Raw genomic sequence first — 22985 nt, forward strand, 5'->3', positions numbered from 1 at the left:
AGAGATGGGAGCTTGGCACGCACACCATCATTCCAACACCCCACCCCAGCAGCAAGGGATCACAGCGCTGGCACAGCTGAAACAAAAAGGGTGTGCGAGTTTCCTGTTAGCACTCAGTGTGAACAAATCTACCACTGAGCAACACCGTGAGCTCCCACTCACCTCAGCACAGGTCAACCTGTAACCCCAGCCTTCCCCTATCCATGTGCAAACGCACACCCGTGTGCCACCCTGCCTGCTTTGCACACCCCCATGCACACACTGCATCGTGTGCCCTCCTTTGCATTCACAGACGTGTGCCAACCACCCCTGGGAACACCTACGTGCCTACACCTTCCACAAACACCCCTTTGTGTGCACCTGTGTGCAAACAGCAAACAGCAGAGGGTGCACGCGATTGCATCATTGGTATCACTGATAACCATGTAAAAAAGCACTGGTCCCAAGACAGATTCCTGGATGACACCACTTGTTATCGGCCTCCACCTGGACATCGAACCACGAATCACCACCCTCTGTCTGTGGCCTTTCAACCAATCCCTTATCCACCAGGTGGTCCACCTGTCAAATCCACATCCCTCCAGTTTAGAGATAAGGATGTGGTGGAGGGCCATGTCAAAGATCTTGCTCAAGTCCAGGTCAATTACATCTGTTCCTTCCTTTTGTCCACAAATGCCATCACTCCATCATAGAAGGCCACCAGACTGGTTCGGCATGGCCTTCCCCTGCTAAAGCCACGCTGGCTGTCTTGGATCACATGCTCATTCCTTATGTGATCAAGCATGTCTTTGAGGCGGATCTGTTCTTCACCATCTCCATCACAGTTACACATTTGAATCAAATAATTGGTGTTCCTCTTTGTCTTCTACTCCTGCTGCACTTCTGTGCTTTCACCAGAAGCAAAGGGAGAGGCCACCTCCTAGATCCAAATTTTAAGAAACCAACACCCAATAGGTGTCATCTGAAGTAAAATAGCAGAGAAATTAAGATGACTCTTCTGCATCCAGCTTGGATCACTCCCTCACTCAGGCACACCACCATCAGATCAAGGAGATGCTGCCTTCAGCTTTGAGACTGTATGGGAAATCACAGCTTGAACCTCTGATTAATCAGCTGAGGCAAGTGTTGGGTCAGCTGCGGGAGCACAGGTGAGAGTAATCTAGCTGTGCTCCCAGAAGGGGTGGACCTTGACTCCACCTCCTCTGAGACCTCATTTAAAGGCTGACCACCACTGAGGCAGCATCTCTTGGAGATTGCTCCCCAGTTGAGACTGCCTCAGCTTTCTGGTCAAAACATCGATATTGGTGAGTTTCCCTTTGCTAATAACCTTTGACTATTTACCACCATCTTGGTTAACATCTTTTTATTAGCCACCCTTACAGAGACCATAAGGGTTTGGGCTTGCAAACTCTCAGCAAGCATTTGGATCAGCCAGCTTCCTGCTGGGGAGCCCCCTGCATCACTGCTGCCTCCTTTTGTACTGGACCTGCAGATGCTTCAGAGCTCATTAGCATGGACTTCCTTCCTCCCCTCAGCAGCTGCTCCTGCACTCACCTTCATTCCTACTCAGATACCGGCCGCTTCCAGCACCAGCTGACCTGCAAGACACAGAAAGGAAAGGTGGGAGTCATGCAAACGCACAAGCCCAAGGCTGCGTCACCACCACGTATGGCAGCCTCGGGAAGTCAGCTGAAACTACAGCCTTTGTCAGAATGGAAACAGGTACCATCAATTCAGTGTGACTTCTGAACTCACTGCCACCATCAGCAATAGGCACTGAAATTGCTCACTTCACTGCAGCTGGTTACCTCCAAATACTTGCAGATGGCGTCATCTGCAAACTTGCTGAGGCTGCATTTGATTCCATTGTCCATGTTGCCTACAGAAATGTTAAAGAACACTGGTCCCAACACCACCCTCCACCTGGAGACTGACCTATTGACTGCAACTCTCTGAGTGTGACCATCCAGACAGTTCCCTATCCTGCAACTGGTCCATCCATCAAAACCATTTTTCTCCACTTTGGTGACCAGGATGTCATGCAGGACGGGATCAAATGCTCTGCACAAGTCCAGGTAGATGATGTCAGTTGCTCTCCCATTATCCACTGATGCTGTTACTCCATCATGAAAGGCCACCAAGTTTGTCAGCCCTGGCTTGACCTTGATGAAGCCATATTGTTACCACCAATCACCTCATCTTTATTTTCCAAACTACGCCAAGGAGAACGAGACAGAACTCTACAATGTCGTGTCACTACAAACCTGTCTGAACCATTGGCTTCTCTGCATGCTCATCACTAGTCTCTCCTTAGCTTGTGTGCCCACAAACAATGTATGGGGAATGTCAGCCACAAATCTTACCTAGGGGACATCTTTGCTTCAAAATCCCTTGAACATCACACAATCCCTTTTAACTCTCCAGGTCTGCACTTATTTATGTCAGAATCAGACCATATTTCTGTGCTGCTATATCCTTTTCCTTCTGAAGGGCCTGGATACAACTTGGATTAACATCAGGAGAAGAGTTCCTGCATAGAATCATAGATTTACCCAGGTTGGAAAAGACATTGAAGATCATCAAGTCCAACCACAGCCTAACCAGTACCCTAACTCTAGAAACCCTACACTAAATCATATCCCTGAGTACCACATCCAAATGGCTCTTAAACACAACCAGGGATGGCGATTCAACCACCTCTCTGAGGAGCCTATTCCAGTACATAAAACCTCTAGTACCTAAATCTCTCTAAAAGAGCACAGGTATTAATCTGACCAGAAAGGTTCCTGTTTGTTCATAAAATGTGCCTTTTCCGCTCCATCTTGCATAGGCCACTGGGCACAGGGTAGCTGGGAGACCACAGAACAAGTGGTTCTGTGAGCAAAAGGGAAACCACTGCCTAATCCAACTCCTCCAATCTCTGCACTCTGCTAGGAGGGACATGCCTAAATAGGGTGGCAGATACACACAGGAGATAAATATTTCCACTTCCCTCAGCCAACACTGCTCTGAATATCTATGGGACACGCAGTTGGATGAAAAGGCATTTGACAAAGAAGGAAAAGAAAGAGTTTAGTCTGCTGTGCCATTCTCTCGGTAGCCAGAATAACTAACCCTCGCCAGTGTTAGTTCAAAGAATAGGCAGATTTTATCTCCTGACATGAGCAGTAATTCAAAGAAGCTGGTATATGATCCAGTATCCTGCATATTCACTGCAGGCAGGAAAAGACATTATGAGATAAGGGAGATCTACACATCACTTGTTATGAACACCTCATTGCATCAGGAACAGTTTATTACCCCAGTTGTGAGAATCACCTTCCCTGTTACAGAGGGAAGCACGGACATGGTGAGGCATTCACAGGCCCTTTGGCTGTCACTTAGAGGAGGCCTGCCTGCTCTACCCAGCCTCTACCAGATGCTGGCTGATAGCTCAGTACGCAGGGTAGTGTTCTCTGACTTGCCAAGTGTGGGTTTATGTACTAAATGGCACAAAGCCACAGACAGGTGTTAACTCTGACACTGCTGACACGGACCACAGAAGACAAATATTTCATGGCACACAACTCTCTGTGCAGTTTTCCTAGAGACAAGCCATACAGCACCCTGGTCCACTCTAACACAACAGCTTCCCTTTGTGCTAATTCTCCTCCAAAACAACAAACAAAAAACTGGACAGGAATGCAGAGATCTACACTGCAATTGAATCAAACCAAAAGCCACTTGCACGGAAAGATAAAACCACACACAAGAGGAGAGTTTATGAAGAGGACCACTCTTGGACTACTTTCCAAGAGGCATCAATTAGTAACTCTCTTTGCTCATTTTTCACACTACTCTACAGTGTCCTCCTGAGCCCCCTTACTCCTGTTGCCAACTACCTAAACTTGTCTTAGGCTGCTCAGCATGTGGATGTTCCCTGATCTTCATATTCACACTTGTGAATAATGAGACTTCTCTTATTTCCCTGGGAAGTAATGCCCACTTTTTTACTTTGACAGAGCTCCTTCCCATCCTAGAAGGGAAAATATCAAGTCAGATCTCCATTAGTCCTTCCATCTCTGCACTGAGCAAAGGGAGCCTTCAGATCTATGCTTAATTCACCCACTCCCCTAGAATTAATGGAACTGTGCTTACTGGAACATATGTTGAAGCTTAAGCACAGTGCAGTGTTTTCAACATGTAGGAATGGCTATAGAACATGCAGAAATTCTGGCTGACCTATGACAGCTTAAAGCACTGCAGAGGACTGTTAACAAGCCTGTTTGGACATCACCTTGAATAAATGACGTTATCCCCAAGTAAGGGAAGGAACAGCTGAGCACCGCGGAGGTACACAAAGTGCCAGAGCAAATTCTCACACTGTCAGGTGCAAAGAAAACTGAGATTTCACCCCAAAAACCCAGTTCACAACAAGGCTACAAAATCCCGGCTGAGAATTTCTGTGTTAGACTTGAAGCTCAAGACTGTACTGTAGTTCAACCAACAATATTTTGTGCAGCATGACCTAAAAAGTTCACAATAAAACCAAAACAAACTTCAATTTCAACTTGATAAATGAACTCAGGACATAATAACAAAGAGTGCTGATCTGGGCAAATAAAAGAGCATAAAGAAAAGAGAGCAGTACAAAAGCTATCAAGCAAAAGCTCAGACTCGCATCCCTTGGAAGTGAAATTAAAGGCTCTCATTCATTTCCAGACAAGTCAGAAATGAAAATACCATTACATGCCATACCTTGAACCACTTGATGTCCACCTTGGGCCTGCACAGCTCACACTCAAACGTGACCTTGTCCTTCTGAATGACGCTAATGTCTGCAAATGGTCTGCTGATTTTCACAGGCAATTCTGAGAAGGAGAAAGAAGGATGTGGATTTAGTTGGAATTTGAGCACATTATCATTACTTGTGCTAGATACAATCATGTTACAACAATCCTCTTGATATTTCACGGATACTCTGGTGGCAATAGCCCAGTGCATAACATTCTTTGCAGCTGGAAGGAAAGCTGGTTCTGCTGTTCAAGTAATCTGGGACAAGAGCAGATAATCACACCTTGCACCAACCAATACCTGTCACAGTGAGCCTCCCCGATGAATTAATGCCTTCTGCTTTAAAGGAAATGAGTCCTGCATCTTCAAGGTCATCTTCTTTCTTCCCCTGGGCACCCATCGTGATATTTGGTGCAGGCTTCAGCCGCACGCCGTCCTTCTGCCAAGTCCCTTCCACATCCTCATGGGACACCTCCACCGAAAAGGTGACAGTTCCCTTCTCAGGGAATTCCAGGGGCTGCAGACCTTTCACCAGCTTCATCTGCGCACTGAAAGACAACGGGGAGAGGTTGGAGATCTCACACCAGCAGCTGAGAAACAGAATCATCAAAGGAATCAGAGAAAGGTTTAGGTTGGAAGGGACCTTTGAGATCATCCAGTTCCAACCCCCCTGCTGTAGGCAGGGATGCTTCCCTCTACACCAGATTGCACAAAGCCCCATCCAGCCTGGCCTTGAATGCTTGAATAGCATCAGGACTTCCAAAACAACTTACTTCCCTCTTCCTCTCTGTCTCGCTCCAATTTGTAGGAGGGAGGCAAGGTTCTTTGATATGTGTATACCCGGCGTGAGATTAAGAAGCAACGGTTCAAATGTTGGTCCAACCAGTTTATTATTGTCCTAGCTATTTTTAGGGAGATGGGGAAGGGAAGGTAGGCGATAGAAAAAGTAGGAAACGTAAGCAAGGAGTCTTTGCAGAGAGCGAGATAGTCACCACCGTGGGTCCAGCGAGGTACACAGTAGGTCCGTTGATCTCAGGAACTCGTCTGATCGCCGCAGGGGATGGGAGACAGCCAGGGAGTTCCGCAGCAAGCCGGTCCCGGGGTTCTTCCGACAAAGTTTTCCCCTCAGGGAATTCTCCGTCAAAGGTGTCTTTGGGAGTTTGTCTCCAAAGTCCCCAGTTTAGCGAGGGCCTTTTATCCCCCATTTCGGTGGGGGTTTTTCTTCTTCTTAACAAACACTTCTTTGTAAAATGATTTAAAACTAACTTTTCTGACATTCCTGTCCCACAGATAAGCCAGCAAGGGTTGGAGGTCTCTGTTGCCAGACACAAGATTTACCACCTTCTGCAGGGGTCTGCTCCTCCCAGCAGCACCCCTGGAAAAGACTGCTTGTCTTGTTCCTGCTTATCTTTGCAGTCCTAAGCAGGGATGGCACGATAACACCCACCATTCACCCTCCTGGATAGTTAGCAGTTGCCTGTCAGAGTCTTATCATCAGAAAGGCCTCAAGAAAGCAAACTTTGAGACAATAAAAGAAAAACAGTTCTGTCTTTCACACTCTCCCAGGTACAGTATCTGCTAATTAAGCAACAGCCTTTGCAAAGAAGAAAACTTGTTCATAACCAGGTCCATGGGTGCTCTTAAATGGATCCTTCCAGATGGAAAAAACATTTCAGGTGGCCTCCTAGATTCTACCCCTTTTTGTGTTGCACACAAGACTGAAAAAAAAAATTACTTTTGCAAAGTTCTTCTTGTCATAAGGAAACAAACATTTGGGGAATGGCAGAACCAGGTAAAATTTTCCTTCACGTCAAGAAAGTATAAATTTCACTCTCATGCTCTTGGTGTGCTTTCTGCTATGATTATTTGGACTAATTAAGCTTTTCCCTGATGAAAGCCTAGAAGTATATCACAAGAAGGACCAACTTACCCATGACCTTTTATGACCATAACTGACAATAAAATATTCAGCCAGACTACAGGTTTGAGCAGCTGAGTTGTTTCTAGGATCTCCTGCAATCTCAAGCTTGGAACACACACTTGTCTTTTGACTAAGTGTCTCTTATAGTGCAGTAAAACAACAGGTTTTCACATGGCTATTCCTCATTTACCTTGATCTGAAATCATTCTCAAACCATGCAGGCTCAGTCCAGGGAGAAGGGGAGGAGAGGGGAAGGGAAAGGGGAAGTCAGGTCCTCTAAAATCAGGCTTCTTAGCCTAAAGCTCAACAGCAAATAGCAGTCCACTTCCCCACATTGCTAGACTCCGAGTGTGATAAAATGTTTGCTCATTAAGACCGGGATGTGGTAGCATTGTGGTGGAGTGCTTGTTCATTAGAACCGGGATGTGATGGTGGAATATGGAGGCCACAAGGGTTGCAGAACACTCTAATTTTATGGGTAGATTGTGTACTCTGCATAGTTACAGGCAAAGCGCGCCCCGATGGATACAAAGTTTCACGGAAGGACCAACCAAGGAACGACACACCAAGTGGTACGATCACGACCGACCAATTAAAGGACAATACACTCGGGATGGACCTTACAAAAGAAGTTGCAAGGGACGGGAAGGCGCGGCAGTTGGAGGAACGAGGATTCCCCTGTCGCCCAGCGCTGAATTGCCTTTTTGTTTTACCCGCTACAATTAATAAAAGTTTCTAATTGGAACATTATCGGCTCATTGCTTATAAATTGATGACAATTTGGCGCCGTGACTCGGACGGGAATACTGGCGTAGGAATGAGCCTGAGGGGGCGCCCCGCCTAAATAGGCGGCCTCGGTTCCTATCCTCCCGCCCTACTCCCGCCGACGATCCAAAATTTAAAACACAAAGGCAAGGAAAAACCGGTTAACCCTTTAAATTTCGTGCACGAAAGTCCGGACGAAGACGCAGGACAGGTGAGTATAGTCCGGTCTGGGTTGGGAATCCGGCGTGTGGTGAGTGTTGTGTGCTTGTGAAGGGGGGCCGGCAGCCGGCACTAACCCGAGCGAGTGTGGACCCCACAGTAGTGCGGTTCCCATTGCCCGCGAGGGCGTGGGCCACGACCTGGGGGAAGCGAGTGAATGCAACACTGAGTGAGGGCACGCCGAAGGGTGGGTACAGGGTATAAGCGGGACCCTTTCACCACCACAACCCCTAGGGCTACGGGCTCTATGGAGGGTTATTCTTTGGTATTCCCCTAGAGCTACGGGCACTAGGGATGATTATTATTTAGGTGTTCCCCTAGAGCTACGGGCACTAGGGATGATTATTATTATTTAGGTGTTCCCCTAGAGCTACGGGCACTAGGGATGATTATTATTTAGGTGTTCCCCTAGAGCTACGGGCACTAGGGATGATTATTATTATTTAGGTGTTCCCCTAGAGCTACGGGCACTAGGGATGATTATTATTTAGGTGTTCCCCTAGAGCTACGGGCACTAGGGGGAGCTACAGACGTTGAATAAAACAAGAGAGCAAGAAGTAAAGAACGAGATGGGGCAGTGTAAAACTAAACCACCCACCCCTTCTAAACGACCATCCATTCCTAAGGACTCACCTCTAGGGTTCATGCTAATTGCCTGGACGCACTATCCAGGAACAAGAAATAAAGATAAGGCAAAGATGATTTATTATTGTATAGAAATTTGGAGCGGACAACAAATTGGCCCGGCAGTATGGTGGCCTAAGTATGGTTCTAATGAAGATTGGGTACAACAGCAATTAAATTTTTGGGTAAACTCCAAAACCCCTTTCAATCAAGAAGAAAGTGACTATGCAGCAGTATGGGTCACTCGTCCAGAGGGTTTAGGAGTCCCCATTTTTAATTTGACACGAAAAGAAAAAGATGTCGAAAAACGTAAACCTCGAAGGGAAGAGGAGGCCTTAGTGGGACCCCCACCATATGCTTTACCACCAGCAATTCCCCTACCTTCTCCTCCTCAGTTGGATCATGGGCAGATGGATTCGAGAGAGGCGGAAGTACAAAAGATAGAAGGGAGAGGGCCTGTGACACGGGCAAAGGCACGACAAAATAACCTCTACCCTTTAAGAGAAATGCCCATGGGAGGTCCACAACCTCAGATGGGGTTTATATCAGTGCCCTTAAATTCAGGGGATGTTAGAGATTTTAAGAAGGAAATGGGTAATATACTAGAAGATCCCCTGGGGGTGGCAGACAGAGTAGATCAGTTCTTAGGGCCAAATGTTTATACCTGGGAGGAACTACAATCTATTCTAAGTATACTGTTCACAGCAGAAGAGAGAGGTATGATTAGGCGTGCAGGGATGCGCATTTGGGATGCTCAACATGCCCACGGGCCCGCTGCGGATATTAAATGGCCCTTACAGAATCCGCAATGGGACCATCAAAATCAACATCATAGGACTCACATGCAGGACCTGCGAACTATCATTATCCAGGGCATTAGGGAGGCAGTCCCAAGAGGTCAGAATATAAATAAAGCTTTTAATGAAAGACAAAAGAAGGAGGAAACACCCACTGAATGGCTAGAAAGGTTACGCAAGAATTTACAACTATATTCAGGATTGGATCCCGATACACCGATAGGCCAGGCTCTGCTCAAAACACAGTTCGTAGCTAAGGCTTGGGAAGATATCCGCAAGAAACTAGAAAAGATAGAAAATTGGCAGGATCGGGGGCTTGATGAACTTTTGAGGGAAGCTCAGAAGGTATATGTAAGAAGGGAGGAAGAAAGACATAATAGGCAGGTTAGGATGATGGTAGCAGCGGTCAGAGAAAGTAGGGAATTGGAAAGGAAAATGGGGGGATGGACGCAAAATCGAATTCCAGGACAGCAAAAATTTAGGAAGCCTGAAAACAGGGAGGAGGAGAGAATATGCTATTATTGCAGGAAAAAGGGACACCTGAAGAGGGACTGCAGGGTTAGAATGAGAGACGAAAAGTCCTTCCAAGAAGACTAGGGGTGTCAGGGGCTCTATATATTGGGGACCCAGAAACAACAGGAGCCCTTGATAAAATTGAAAATTGGTCCCCAAGCTGAGGAGGTAGAGTTTCTAGTAGATTCAGGAGCAGAAAGGTCTACTATACAACAGATCCCCCTCGGATGCAAACCTTCCCGGGAAACTACCAAAGTAATAGGAGCAAAGGGAGAACCTTTTACAGTAGGAATAGTTAAAAATGTAATGATAGAAGCAGAGTCCAAAGTGGGGTTGGGTGATTTCTTGATACTGCCTGAAGCGGAGTTCAATTTGTTAGGACGGGATCTGATTATTGCATTAGGCATAGGACTAGAAGTAGAGAATAAAGAATTGAGAATCAAACTCTGCCCTCTTAGGGTAGAGGATGAACAAGAGATCAATTCTGATGTCTGGTATACCCCCGAGAGTGTGGGACAACTAAAAATACCCCCTTTCACGGTAAAAATCAAGAATCCTGAAATCCCAGTAAAAATAAAACAATATCCTATTTCCCTGGAAGGAAGGAGGGGTCTCAAACCAGAAATAGATAGATTAGTGAGCAAAGGATTACTGGAACCCTGTATGTCCCCATTTAATACCCCTATATTACCGGTAAAGAAACCTGATGGAACATATCGGTTGGTTCATGATCTGAGGGAAATTAACAAGCGCACTGTATCTAGGTTCCCAGTTGTAGCTAATCCCTATACATTGCTAAGTAAATTAGGGCCCGACAACTTGTGGTATAGTGTCATAGACTTAAAAGATGCTTTTTGGGCTTGCCCTTTAGATGAGACATGCCGCGATTTTTTTTGCATTTGAGTGGGAAGACCCAGATACTAACAGAAAACAGCAATTAAGGTGGACTGTACTCCCCCAAGGCTTCACAGAATCCCCTAATTTGTTTGGGCAAGCCCTAGAACAGATCCTGCAAGAGTATCAGCTAGATCCTGATACCAAATTAATACAGTATGTAGATGATCTATTAATTGCTGGAGAGGATGAGGGAAAGGTTCGGAAAGAAAGTATTAAATTGCTGAACTTTTTGGGACTGAAAGGACTTAAAGTATCAAAAAGGAAATTGCAATTTGTGGAAGAGGAGGTTAGATATCTAGGGCATTACCTGAGTAAAGGAGAAAAGAAGATAGATCCTGAAAGGATACAAGGAATATTGTCCCTGACGTCGCCAAGCAATAAGAGACAAATAAGACAATTGCTGGGATTAGTGGGATATTGTAGACAATGGATCGAAAATTATAGCAGTAAAGTAAAGTTCCTATATCAAAAGCTCAGTACCGATGGATTAATAAAGTGGGATAGACAAGATGAAGAGAATCTACAAAAGCTGAAGGAGGATCTCATCAATGCCCCTGTCTTGAGCCTGCCTGACTTAAAAAGACCCTTTTATTTATTCGTTAACATAGACAGTGGTACAGCGTATGGGGTTTTAACACAGGATTGGGCAGGGAAGAAGAAACCCGTTGGATATTTGTCAAAATTATTAGACCCTGTGAGCCGAGGATGGCCCACTTGCTTACAAGCAATTGTTGGGTGTGCGTTATTGGTAGAAGAAGCCAGGAAAATTACTTTTAACAGCAATATAAAGGTACTATCTCCCCACAATATTAGAAATGTGCTCCAACAAAAAGCTGAAAAATGGATATCTGATTCTCGTCTTCTAAAGTATGAGGGTATCTTACTGGAAGCCCCTAACTTAACCCTGGAGACCACAAGTCTCCAGAATCCTGCAGAATTCTTATATGGAAAACCCGAAAATGTGGGACTCATTCATAACTGTTTACATACGATAGAAGAACAAACAAAAATCAGACCAGATTTAGAAGAAGAAGAATTAAGAGAAGGGGAAAAATTATTTGTGGATGGATCCTCTAGAGTAGTGGAGGGAAAGAGAAGATCAGGTTATGCAATAGTAGATGGAAAGACCCTCCGGGTATTGGAATCAGGACCCTTGAGTAACACTTGGTCAGCTCAAGCTTGCGAGCTGTATGCTGTTTTACAGGCACTAAAAAGATTACAGGGAAAAGAGGGCACTATCTATACCGATTCCAAATATAGTTATGGGGTAATACATACCTTTGGGAAGATTTGGGAAGAAAGGGGATTGATAAATTCCCAAGGAAAGGACTTAATACATCAAGAATTAATAAAGCAACTCTTAGTGGCCCTACGAAAACCAAAGAAGATAGCGGTGGTACACCTTAGAGGACACCAACAGGGGACCGATTACAAGACTAGAGGAAATAATGCAGCAGACCTAGAAGCTAAGCAAGCTGCCCTCAGGGAACTGGTCCTGAGGCAGGAGAGGCAGGAAGAATTGACACATGATGAGGCCCCTTCGTTTACACCGAAGGAAGAACCAAAAACTGAATCAAATGGGAATAACTAAAAACACAGAAGGGAGGTGGTATCTAGCTGACGGGAGAGAGGTACTGCCTAAGTCAATAGCATCTCAGGTGCTGACCCAGTTGCACGAACGGACCCACTGGGGAAGCCAAGCTTTAATAGATCATTTTGCCACTAAGTACATGTGTATAGGCCTACATAATTTAGCTAGACATATTACTCAAGGATGTATTACGTGCTTAAAGATAAACAGAGCCGTACAAAGAAAACTGCCTATGGGGGGAAGACCCTTGGCCACTAGGCCATTTTCTAGAGTCCAAATTGACTTTACCGAATTTCCTAAAGTAGGAAGATATAAATATGTATTAGTCATAATAGACCACCTCACACATTATGTAGAGGCATTCCCCACAACTAAAGCAACAGCTCAGGTAGTAACAAAAATATTACTCGAGCAAATCATCCCTAGGTATGGGGTAACAGAAGTAATAGATTCAGATCAAGGACCACACTTTACATCAAGAATCACTAGAAATATAGCTGAAGCCTTGGGAATAAAATGGGAAGAACATACTCCCTGGCACCCACAGAGTTCAGGGCGAGTAGAGAGAATGAATGGGGAACTAAAAAAGCAATTGGCCAAATTAACACTAGAAACTAAGCTCTCATGGATAAAATGCATTCCCCTTGCCCTCTTAAACCTTAGGGCCCAGCCCCGGGCTGACATAGGAATATCTCCCTTCGAAATGTTATACGGAATGCCATATGATGCAGGAACCCCTAAAGATCACCCGGGGGTGGTAGATAAGAACATTCAAGCTTATATCACGGAATTAATGAAGTATAAACAGGAATTGTGGAAAAAGGGACAATTGACTCAAAGACCCCCTCTGGACATTACCCTCCATCGAATAAAGCCTGGAGATTGGGTTCTGATAAAGACCTGGAGAGAAACCACACTGCAGCCTCGCTGGGAAGGTCCCTATCTGGTGTTATTGACTACCAATACTGCCATCAGAACTGCTGAAAAAGGATGGACACATGCTAGTCGTGTTAAGGGTCCAGTACAAAATCACGAATGGAGAGTCACTAGTCCAGCGGGTGATTTGAAAGTAAAACTGTCACGAAACCCTCCGTCAAGGAAAATGAGAACATGAATTAACAATGATTGTATAAACGTATCAGTATAGAATTTAATGTAGAAGGGAATATTTTGACTATTGTGAATGCAACTGTTGGGATATGTTTTAGAAAGGTAGTGGACCCACTGCGGAAACAGGGATACACAAATTGGTTATTAGCCTTCAGAGTGGCCGTGGAAATTTTAATAGAAGGGGGTAAACCTGGGGGTGAATTTAGATCCTTACCAGCATCACTTAAGTGTATAACCAGTGGGAAAAAGAATAGGGTGCAGTACCCCAAAAACCCACTTAAAAGGGAAGCAAAACCAGCCCCTCCTGAAGAATACTCTTGCTGCCGAGAAGATTATACACCCCATGGCTCGAGGCAACCGAGTCGATGGGCGAGGCAGAGGAGATAAAACATGTGGAGGAGTCTGCTCCATTATGAATGAATCCAAAGATTTAGAATCCAGAAGATACCCCAAGACTGGAAATAACTCCCCCGAACAATTAAAGACTCACTACTGCAGTGGGAAAACTGCCTATCTAAAACTAGCTCAATTGATAATAATATTAAGTCTCATTAATGAGGGTTGGGGTACAGAGGTACAGACACATGAGCCATTTAAGTGGTCCCATCAGAAGTAGTGTTACAAAATAGAAGGGGGTTGGATCTTCTCCTATTGCAGCAAGGGGGACTATGTGTGGCTCTTAAAGAACAATGTTGCACCTACGTTGATCAAACGGGGGTAGCAATAGATACAATGCCTGAACAAAGAAAACAGTTAGAACAAAGAAAAAGAGCCCAGGAGTTGACAAGAACTAAAACGGTTTAATGAGCAAAACAAAATAGTACAATAAAAGAAAAGGGGGGACTGTGATAAAATGTTTGCTCATTAAGACCGGGATGTGGTAGCATTGTGGTGGAGTGCTTGTTCATTAGGACCGGGATGTGATGGTGGAATATGGAGGCCACAAGGGTTGCAGAACACTCTAATTTTATGGGTAGATTGTGTACTCTGCATAGTTACAGGCAAAGCGCGCCCCGATGGATACAAAGTTTCACGGAAGGACCAACCAAGGAACGACACACCAAGTGGTACGATCACGACCGACCAATTAAAGGACAATACACTCGGGATGGACCTTACAAAAGAAGTTGCAAGGGACGGGAAGGCGCGGCAGTTGGAGGAACGAGGATTCCCCTGTCGCCCAGCGCTGAATTGCCTTTTTGTTTTACCCGCTACAATTAATAAAAGTTTCTAATTGGAACATTATCGGCTCATTGCTTATAAATTGATGACACGAGCATTTAAAGAACAACAGCTGACCTCATGATGAGCTCTAACATAGCCAATGGAATTAATATATTCAAATATTCCCTCAGGGGGAATTGTGGCTGTTCCATGCCCACAGGGTAGAAGACAGCCAGTCCTCCTCTCAGCCACATAAACAGCTGCTTAGTGCTCCCAAAGCGAATGCTCACCAGTTGTTTCCAACTTGAAGGTCATCTTCTGGCCAGCAGCCTCGCAGATGTATTCTCCAGCATCTTTCTTCTCCAGCTGCTCCACAACCAGACGCCGTGTTTTGCCCACAGATTCCAGTCTGAACTTTCTGGAGGAGGCAAGCAGTCTTCCATCCTTGTACCATTTTACTTCGGTTGGATCCTGTGCTACTTCACAGCTGAGGGAGGCACTTGCTGCCAGGGCAGCACTCACCTCTTTCTGCACCTGCTCCTGGTTTATAAACACAGGTTTTGGCTCTGAGGGAAGAAAAGAAAAACAGAAGGACTGAAATGAGACCATCTTGCAGGTTTGTATGTACAGGTTGGAACAGGTTTAGGTTACCACTTGTGCCCAAACTAATAGCCTTCACTAGAGAATATCAGCTCTTCTGTTGAAACAAAGTGTCAAATCTAGGCAAGAAAGAACCTAGGAACTGAAGGAACCAAGAGGGTCCTTGAACACCAGTCCCATGGTTGCAAGTCACTATGCAAACATATTTAACCCAAAAGAGCATCTGTCCTGCAGGCAACCAAAACCTGAGTTCCTTTTACTTAAGACCCACTGTGAAACATCAAAACACATAAACATGCGATAGTCAAACCACTGGCTGCCTTTTCATGACCCAGAACAGTACTCCTGGCTTCCTGAACAGACTCCTCATGGCCTCTACCATTGCCACAACTGTGACTGTCAAAGGCACAAAGGAAATATGCTCACCAACGCAGTCCTTTGTTCTTTGTGTGTGATTTGCAGATATCTATCTTACTTTGAGCTCTGGGAATAGTCAGCTCTACCAGGTCTCTTACTGTGAGTAGTAGACTCACCTATCCAGATGCAGCCTCCAACATAAAGGCATAGTAAAAAGGCAGTGTACTACTAGGAGAAGTTCCTGCTTCTCCTGCCATGAAAGGCTGCACGTACAACATGCACTCCAGCCTCACTGTGTCATCAATTTACAAGCAATGAGCCGATAATGTTCCAATTAGAAACTTTTATTAATTGTAGCGGGTAAAACAAAAAGGCAATTCAGCGCTGGGCGACAGGGGAATCCTCGTTCCTCCAACTGCCGCGCCTTCCCGCCCCTTGCAACTTCTTTTGTAAGGTCCATCCCGAGTGTATTGTCCTTTAATTGGTCGGTCGTGATCGTTCCACTTGGTGTGTCGTTCCTTGGTTGGTCCTTCCGTGAAACTTTGTATCCATCGGGGCGCGCTTTGCCTGTAACTATGCAGAGTACACAATCTACCCATAAAATTAGAGTGTTCTGCAACCCTTGTGGCCTCCATATTCCACCATCACATCCCGGTCCTAATGAACAAGCACTCCACCACAATGCTACCACATCCCGGTCTTAATGAGCAAACATTTTATCACAGTCCCCCCTTTTCTTTTATTGTACTATTTTGTTTTGCTCATTAAACCGTTTTAGTTCTTGTCGACTCCATTCTAGAGCATCCTCTTCTCGTTCCCCATCAAGGGGTTCATATCTTTCTCTAATTACCATTAGGTGGGCTGCCTCTAGCCTGTTCTTAACGATAACGATTAGTCTATTTAAAATACAGGGTCCAAAGGTCAAACCTAATATTATCATAATAACTGGTCCCATTATTGTGGATAATAATGTAGTGAACCAGGAGGAACCATTAAACCAACTCTCATACCAACTTCTTTGAGACTCCTGGGCTCTTTTTCTTTGTTCTAACTGTTTTCTTAGTTCAGCCATTGTATCTATTGCTACCCCCGTTTGATCAACGTAGGTGCAACATTGTTCTTTAAGAGCCACACATAGTCCCCCTTGCTGCAATAGGAGAAGATCCAACCCCCTTCGATTTTGTAACACTACTTCTGATAAAGACCGTACCGATTTTGTAAGCGCATTGATGGCTTCATCTATTTTCTGTAGATCTTCATCCACAGATTGTCTAAGGGTTTTCAGTCCCTGTGGCTGGTTTATTAAAGATGCTACTCCAGTCCCCAGCCCGGCCCCTCCTATAGTTAATAGCATTGCAACGGTTAGGGCTGTGAATGGCTCCCTTTTAATCAGGTGATGTTCAGAGGTTTCTTGTTGACTGATCACATAATCTTTAGGGTGATATATGATTCGTGGAACTATAATTACTTGTACACAGTAATTGGTGGTTTGATTAAATATCTTAGTTGATAAGCATGTAGTGACCCCTAATTTGGCACATATCCATTTAGCATTGTCTGCGGGTAGGAGCCAGTCTGAGGGTTTCTCCTGACTTTGTACTTCTATAGTTTTATTACATAGATGTCGTTTTTCTAGAGGTACAGTTCCCACACACACACCATTTCCAGTAACATGTGCTAGAGTTATCCCTGGAACATTAGGCCTTCCCTTTTTCCATAGGCACTCTGCTGGGTTAGTCCCATTTCTTCTCCTAATCTTCGCTACGGACCCTATTGCTTCATAAAAAGGGGTCTTATATCATAGCATAGCCAACACTCCTTAGTTAATTCTGGGTAGGTGTTGTTTAACACCTTGAAACTAGACTGAATTATTTTCCAAAGGGTGCCATATTCGGTAATATAAGGGCTTGCTTCGGTCGGGCCTACAGTAACAGCTTCTGTCTTATTCTGATTGTTATTTATTACTACGTTAGGTCCTATACCTATTGGGGGGTCTGGCGGAACTCTTTCTTTTTTAATAAGGAAATGGCCCCCTCGGTCTCTTCCAGGCTCCCACATTCGTACCCCCCAAGTCTTTCCTATCCACCACACTGTGTTTTCTGTTTTAAGGATTTTTATCTCTAAATGTTGGCATGTTACTTCACCAGAGTGAGTCCCATGAGTCGGAGGTGTACAACCTGAGGGACCCCAACTAATTGTTATATATTCATCTTGTCCCCCCCCTGGCAGAAATCCCAGTGAAACCGTTTCACAACCCCAGTATGCACAATAATATTCCCCTGGGTAATTACAATAACTTTTCCCTGGATTTGATGCTGGGCAAGCATAGATTGCCTTGCGATTCAGGCATGGTTGTGTTGGTACTAAGTCACATACTTGACTTTTAAGGATGGGAGCGCCTGGGGTCACGTCTGTGCTTATCACCTTCTGATCTTCCCCTCTGATTAGGGACCACTTAAATGGCTCATGTGTCTGTACCTCTGTACCCCAACCCTCATTAATGAGACTTAATATTATTATCAATTGAGCTAGTTTTAGATAGGCAGTTTTCCCACTGCAGTAGTGAGTCTTTAATTGCTCGGGGGAGTTATTTCCAGTCTTGGGGTATCTTCTGGATCCTAAATCTTTGGATTCATTCATAATGGAGCAGACTCCTCCACATGTTTTATCTCCTCTGCCTCGCCCATCGACTCGGTTGCCTCGAGCCATGGGGTGTATAATCTTCTCGGCAGCAAGAGTATTCTTCAGGAGGGGCTGGTTTTGCTTCCCTTTCAAGTGGGTCTTTGGGGTACTGCACCCTATTCTTTTTCCCACTGGTTATACACTTAAGTGATGCTGGTAAGGATCCAAATTCACCCCCAGGTTTACCCCCTTCTATTAAAATTTCCACGGCCACTCTGAAGGCTAATAACCAATTTGTGTATTCCTGTTTTCGCAGTGGGTCCACTACCTTTCTAAAATATATCCCAACAGTTGCATTCACAATAGTCAAAATATTCCCTTCTACATTAAATTCTATACTGATACGTTTATACAATCATTGTTAATTCATGTTCTCATTTTCCTTGACGGAGGGTTTCGTGACAGTTTTACTTTCAAATCACCCGCTGGACTAGTGACTCTCCATTCGTGATTTTGTACTGGACCCTTAACACGACTAGCATGTGTCCATCCTTTTTCAGCAGTTCTGATGGCAGTATTGGTAGTCAATAATACCAGACAGGGACCTTCTCAGCGAGGCTGCAGTGTGGTTTCTCTCCAGGTCTTTATCAGAACCCAATCTCCAGGCTTTATCTGATGGAGGGTAATGTCAAGAGGGGGTCTTTGAGTCAATTGTCCCTTTTTCCACAATTCCTGTTTATACTTCATTAATTCCGTGATATAAGCTTGAATGTTCTTATCTAACACCCCCGGGTGATCTTTAGGGGTTCCCGCATCATATGGCATATTCCTATGTCAGCCCGGGGCTGGGCCCTAAGGTTTAAGAGGGCAAGGGGAATGCATTTTATCCATGAGAGCTTAGTTTCTAGTGTTAATTTGGCCAATTGCTTTTTTAGTTCCCCATTCATTCTCTCTACTCACCCTGAACTCTGTGGGTGCCAGGGAGTATGTTCTTCCCATTTTATTCCCAAGGCTTCAGCTATATTTCTAGTGATTCTTGATGTAAAGTGTGGTCCTTGATCTGAATCTATTACTTCTGTTACCCCATACCTAGGGATGATTTGTTCGAGTAATATTTTTGTTACTACCTGAGCTGTTGCTTTAGTTGTGGGGAATGCCTCTACATAATGTGTGAGGTGGTCTATTATGACTAATACATATTTATATCTTCCTACTTTAGGAAATTCGGTATAGATAGTGCCCTCTTTTCCCTGTAATCTTTTTAGTGCCTGTAAAACAGCATACAGCTCGCAAGCTTGAGCTGACCAAGTGTTACTCAAGGGTCCTGATTCCAATACCCGGAGGGTCTTTCCATCTACTATTGCATAACCTGATCTTCTCTTTCCCTCCACTACTCTAGAGGATCCATCCACAAATAATTTTTCCCCTTCTCTTAATTCTTCTTCCCTGCCCAATCCTGTGTTAAAACCCCATACGCTGTACCACTGTCTATGTTAACGAATAAATAAAAGGGTCTTTTTAAGTCAGGCAGGCTCAAGACAGGGGCATTGATGAGATCCTCCTTCAGCTTTTGTAGATTCTCTTCATCTTGTCTATCCCACTTTATTAATCCATCGGTACTGAGCTTTTGATATAGGAACTTTACTTTACTGCTATAATTTTCGATCCATTGTCTACAATATCCCACTAATCCCAGCAATTGTCTTATTTGTCTCTTATTGCTTGGCGACGTCAGGGACAATATTCCTTGTATCCTTTCAGGATCTATCTTCTTTTCTCCTTTACTCAGGTAATGCCCTAGATATCTAACCTCCTCTTCCACAAATTGCAATTTCCTTTTTGATACTTTAAGTCCTTTCAGTCCCAAAAAGTTCAGCAATTTAATACTTTCTTTCCAAACCTTTCCCTCATCCTCTCCAGCAATTGATAGATCATCTACATACTGTATTAATTTGGTATCAGGATCTAGCTGATACTCTTGCAGGATCTGTTCTAGGGCTTGCCCAAACAAATTAGGGGATTCTGTGAAGCCTTGGGGGAGTACAGTCCATCTTATATTCTCTCCTCCTCCCTGTTTTCAGGCTTCCTAAATTTTTGCTGTCCTGGAATTCGATTTTGCGTCCATCCCCCCATTTTCCTTTCCAATTCCCTACTTTCTCTGACCGCTGTTACCATCATCCTAACCTGCCTATTATGTCTTTCTTCCTCCCTTCTTACATATACCTTCTGAGCTTCCCTCAAAAGTTCATCAAGCCCCCGATCCTGCCAATTTTCTATCTTTTCTAGTTTCTTGCGGATATCTTCCCAAGCCTTAGCTACGAACTGTGTTTTGAGCAGAGCCTGGCCTATCGGTGTATCGGGATCCAATCCTGAATATAGTTGTAAATTCTTGCGTAACCTTTCTAGCCATTCAGTGGGTGTTTCCTCCTTCTTTTGTCTTTCTTTAAAAGCTTTATTTATATTCTGACCTCTTGGGACTGCCTCCCTAATGCCCTGGATAATGATAGTTCGCAGGTCCTGCATGTGAGTCCTATGATGTTGATTTTGATGGTCCCATTGCGGATTCTGTAAGGGCCATTTAATATCCGCAGCAGGCCCGTGGGCATGTTGAGCATCCCAAATGCGCATCCCTGCACGCCTAATCATACCTCTCTCTTCTGCTGTGAACAGTATACTTAGAATAGATTGTAGTTCCTCCCAGGTATAAACATTTGGCCCTAAGAACTGATCTACTCTGTCTGCCACCCCCAGGGGATCTTCTAGTATATTACCCATTTCCTTCTTAAAATCTCTAACATCCCCTGAATTTAAGGGCACTGATATAAACCCCATCTGAGGTTGTGGACCTCCCATGAGCATTTCTCTTAAAGGGTAGAGGTTATTTTGTCGTGCCTTTGCCCGTGTCACAGGCCCTCCCCCTTCTATCTTTTGTACTTCTCCCTCTCTCGAATCCATCTGCCCATGATCCAACTGAGGAGGAGAAGGTAGGGGAATTGCTGGTGGTACAGCATATGGTGGGGGTCCCACTAAGGCCTCCTCTTCCCTTCGAGGTTTACGTTTTTCGACATCTTTTTCTTTTCGTGTCAAATTAAAAATGGGGACTCCTAAACCCTCTGGGCGAGTGACCCATACTGCTGCATAGTCACTTTCTTCTTGATTGAAAGGGGTTTTGGAGTTTACCCAAAAATTTAATTGCTGTTGTACCCAATCTTCATTAGAACCATACTTAGGCCACCATACTGCCGGGCCAATTTGTTGTCCGCTCCAAATTTCTATACAATAATAAATCATCTTTGCTTTATCTTTATTTCTTGTTCCTGGATAGTGCGTCCAGGCAATTAGCATGAACCCTAAAGGTGAGTCCTTAGGAATGGATGGTCGTTTAGAAGGGGTGGGTGGTTTAGTTTTACACTGCCCCATCTCGTTCTTTACTTCTTGCTCTCTTGTTTTATTCAACGTCTGTAGCTCCCCCTAGTGCCCGTAGCTCTAGGGGAACACCTAAATAATAATCATCCCTAGTGTCCGTAGCTCTAGGGGAACACCTGAATAATAATCATCCCTAGTGCTCGTAGCTCTAGGGGAACACCTAAATAATAATCATCCCTAGTGCTCGTAGCTCTAGGGGAACACCTAAATAATAATAATCATCCCTAGTGCTCGTAGCTCTAGGGGAACACCTGAATAATAATCATCCCTAGTGCTCGTAGCTCTAGGGGAACACCTGAATAATAATCATCCCTAGTGCTCGTAGCTCTAGGGGAACACCAAAGAATAACCCTCCATAGAGCCCATAGCCCTAGGGGTTGTGGTGGTGAAAGGGTCCCGCTTATACCCTGTACCCACCCTTCGGCGTGCCCTCACTCAGTGTTGCATTCACTCGCTTCCCCCAGGTCGTGGCCCACGCCCTCGCGGGCAATGGGAACCGCACTACTGTGGGGTCCACACTCGCTCGGGTTAGTGCCGGCTGCCGGCCCCCCTTCACAAGCACACAACACTCGCCACACGCCGGATTCCCAACCCAGACCGGACTATACTCACCTGTCCTGCGTCTTCGTCCGGACTTTCGTGCACGAAATTTAAAGGGTTAACCGGTTTTTCCTTGCCTTTGTGTTTTAAATTTCGGATCGTCGGCAGGAGTAGGGCGGGAGGATAGGAGCCGAGGCCGCCTATTTAGGCGGGGCGCCCCCTCAGGCTCGTACCCACGCCAGTATTCCCGTCCGAGTCACGGCGCCAAATTGTCATCAATTTACAAGCAATGAGCCGATAATGTTCCAATTAGAAACTTTTATTAATTGTAGCGGGTAAAACAAAAAGGCAATTCAGCGCTGGGCGACAGGGGAATCCTCGTTCCTCCAACTGCCGCGCCTTCCCGCCCCTTGCAACTTCTTTTGTAAGGTCCATCCCGAGTGTATTGTCCTTTAATTGGTCGGTCGTGATCGTTCCACTTGGTGTGTCGTTCCTTGGTTGGTCCTTCCGTGAAACTTTGTATCCATCGGGGCGCGCTTTGCCTGTAACTATGCAGAGTACACAATCTACCCATAAAATTAGAGTGTTCTGCAACCCTTGTGGCCTCCATATTCCACCATCACATCCCGGTCCTAATGAACAAGCACTCCACCACAATGCTACCACATCCCGGTCTTAATGAGCAAACATTTTATCACAACTGCACATACTTATCTTAGTCAAATGTTTTGGTGAACAAGACTTACAGTTTGGGATCTCAGGCACAGGAGAGATTTGAATAATATCTTGAATATTGCTTCCATTGTACATATATCAGTAATTATTATTCTACAGACAGACTGAAACAGGTCTTTGTGCCATACTAAAACCACATACTTGCTACAAACCCAGGCAATCAAGTATAGGGAAAAAACCTCAGCACAGACTACTGCACCTGGATCACTGTATAATAGAAACTAGATTTTACTTTACTGTTCTCTGCTGAATTTCAGACAACACCTGTCTTACCTGTGACATGAATCTTGAAGGTGAGTTTCTGGCCAGCAGCCTCGCAGCTGTACTCCCC

The 22985-nt window shown here is 44.9% G+C and overlaps 1 protein-coding gene across 1 annotated transcript; it reads right to left on the bottom strand.

Moving 5' to 3' along the window:
* Positions 1–1489: 1489 nt before the first annotated feature.
* Positions 1490–14926, bottom strand: LOC146758105 (obscurin-like protein 1). Its single transcript, XM_085518325.1, has 4 exons — positions 14665–14926; positions 5074–5321; positions 4738–4850; positions 1490–1598 (listed from the first exon to the last, which is right to left on the bottom strand). The coding sequence occupies exons 1-4, from the start codon at positions 14826–14828 to the stop codon at positions 1563–1565; spliced, it is 561 nt and encodes a 186-aa protein (XP_085374451.1). The 5' UTR covers positions 14829–14926; the 3' UTR covers positions 1490–1562.
* Between the last annotated feature and the right edge of the window lie 8059 nt (positions 14927–22985).

The sequence above is a fragment of the Coturnix japonica genome, chromosome 17, assembly GCF_054131305.1.
Source record: "Coturnix japonica strain WE chromosome 17, WE-NBRP24, whole genome shotgun sequence".
In the NCBI taxonomy this organism is placed as follows: Eukaryota; Metazoa; Chordata; class Aves; order Galliformes; family Phasianidae; genus Coturnix; species Coturnix japonica.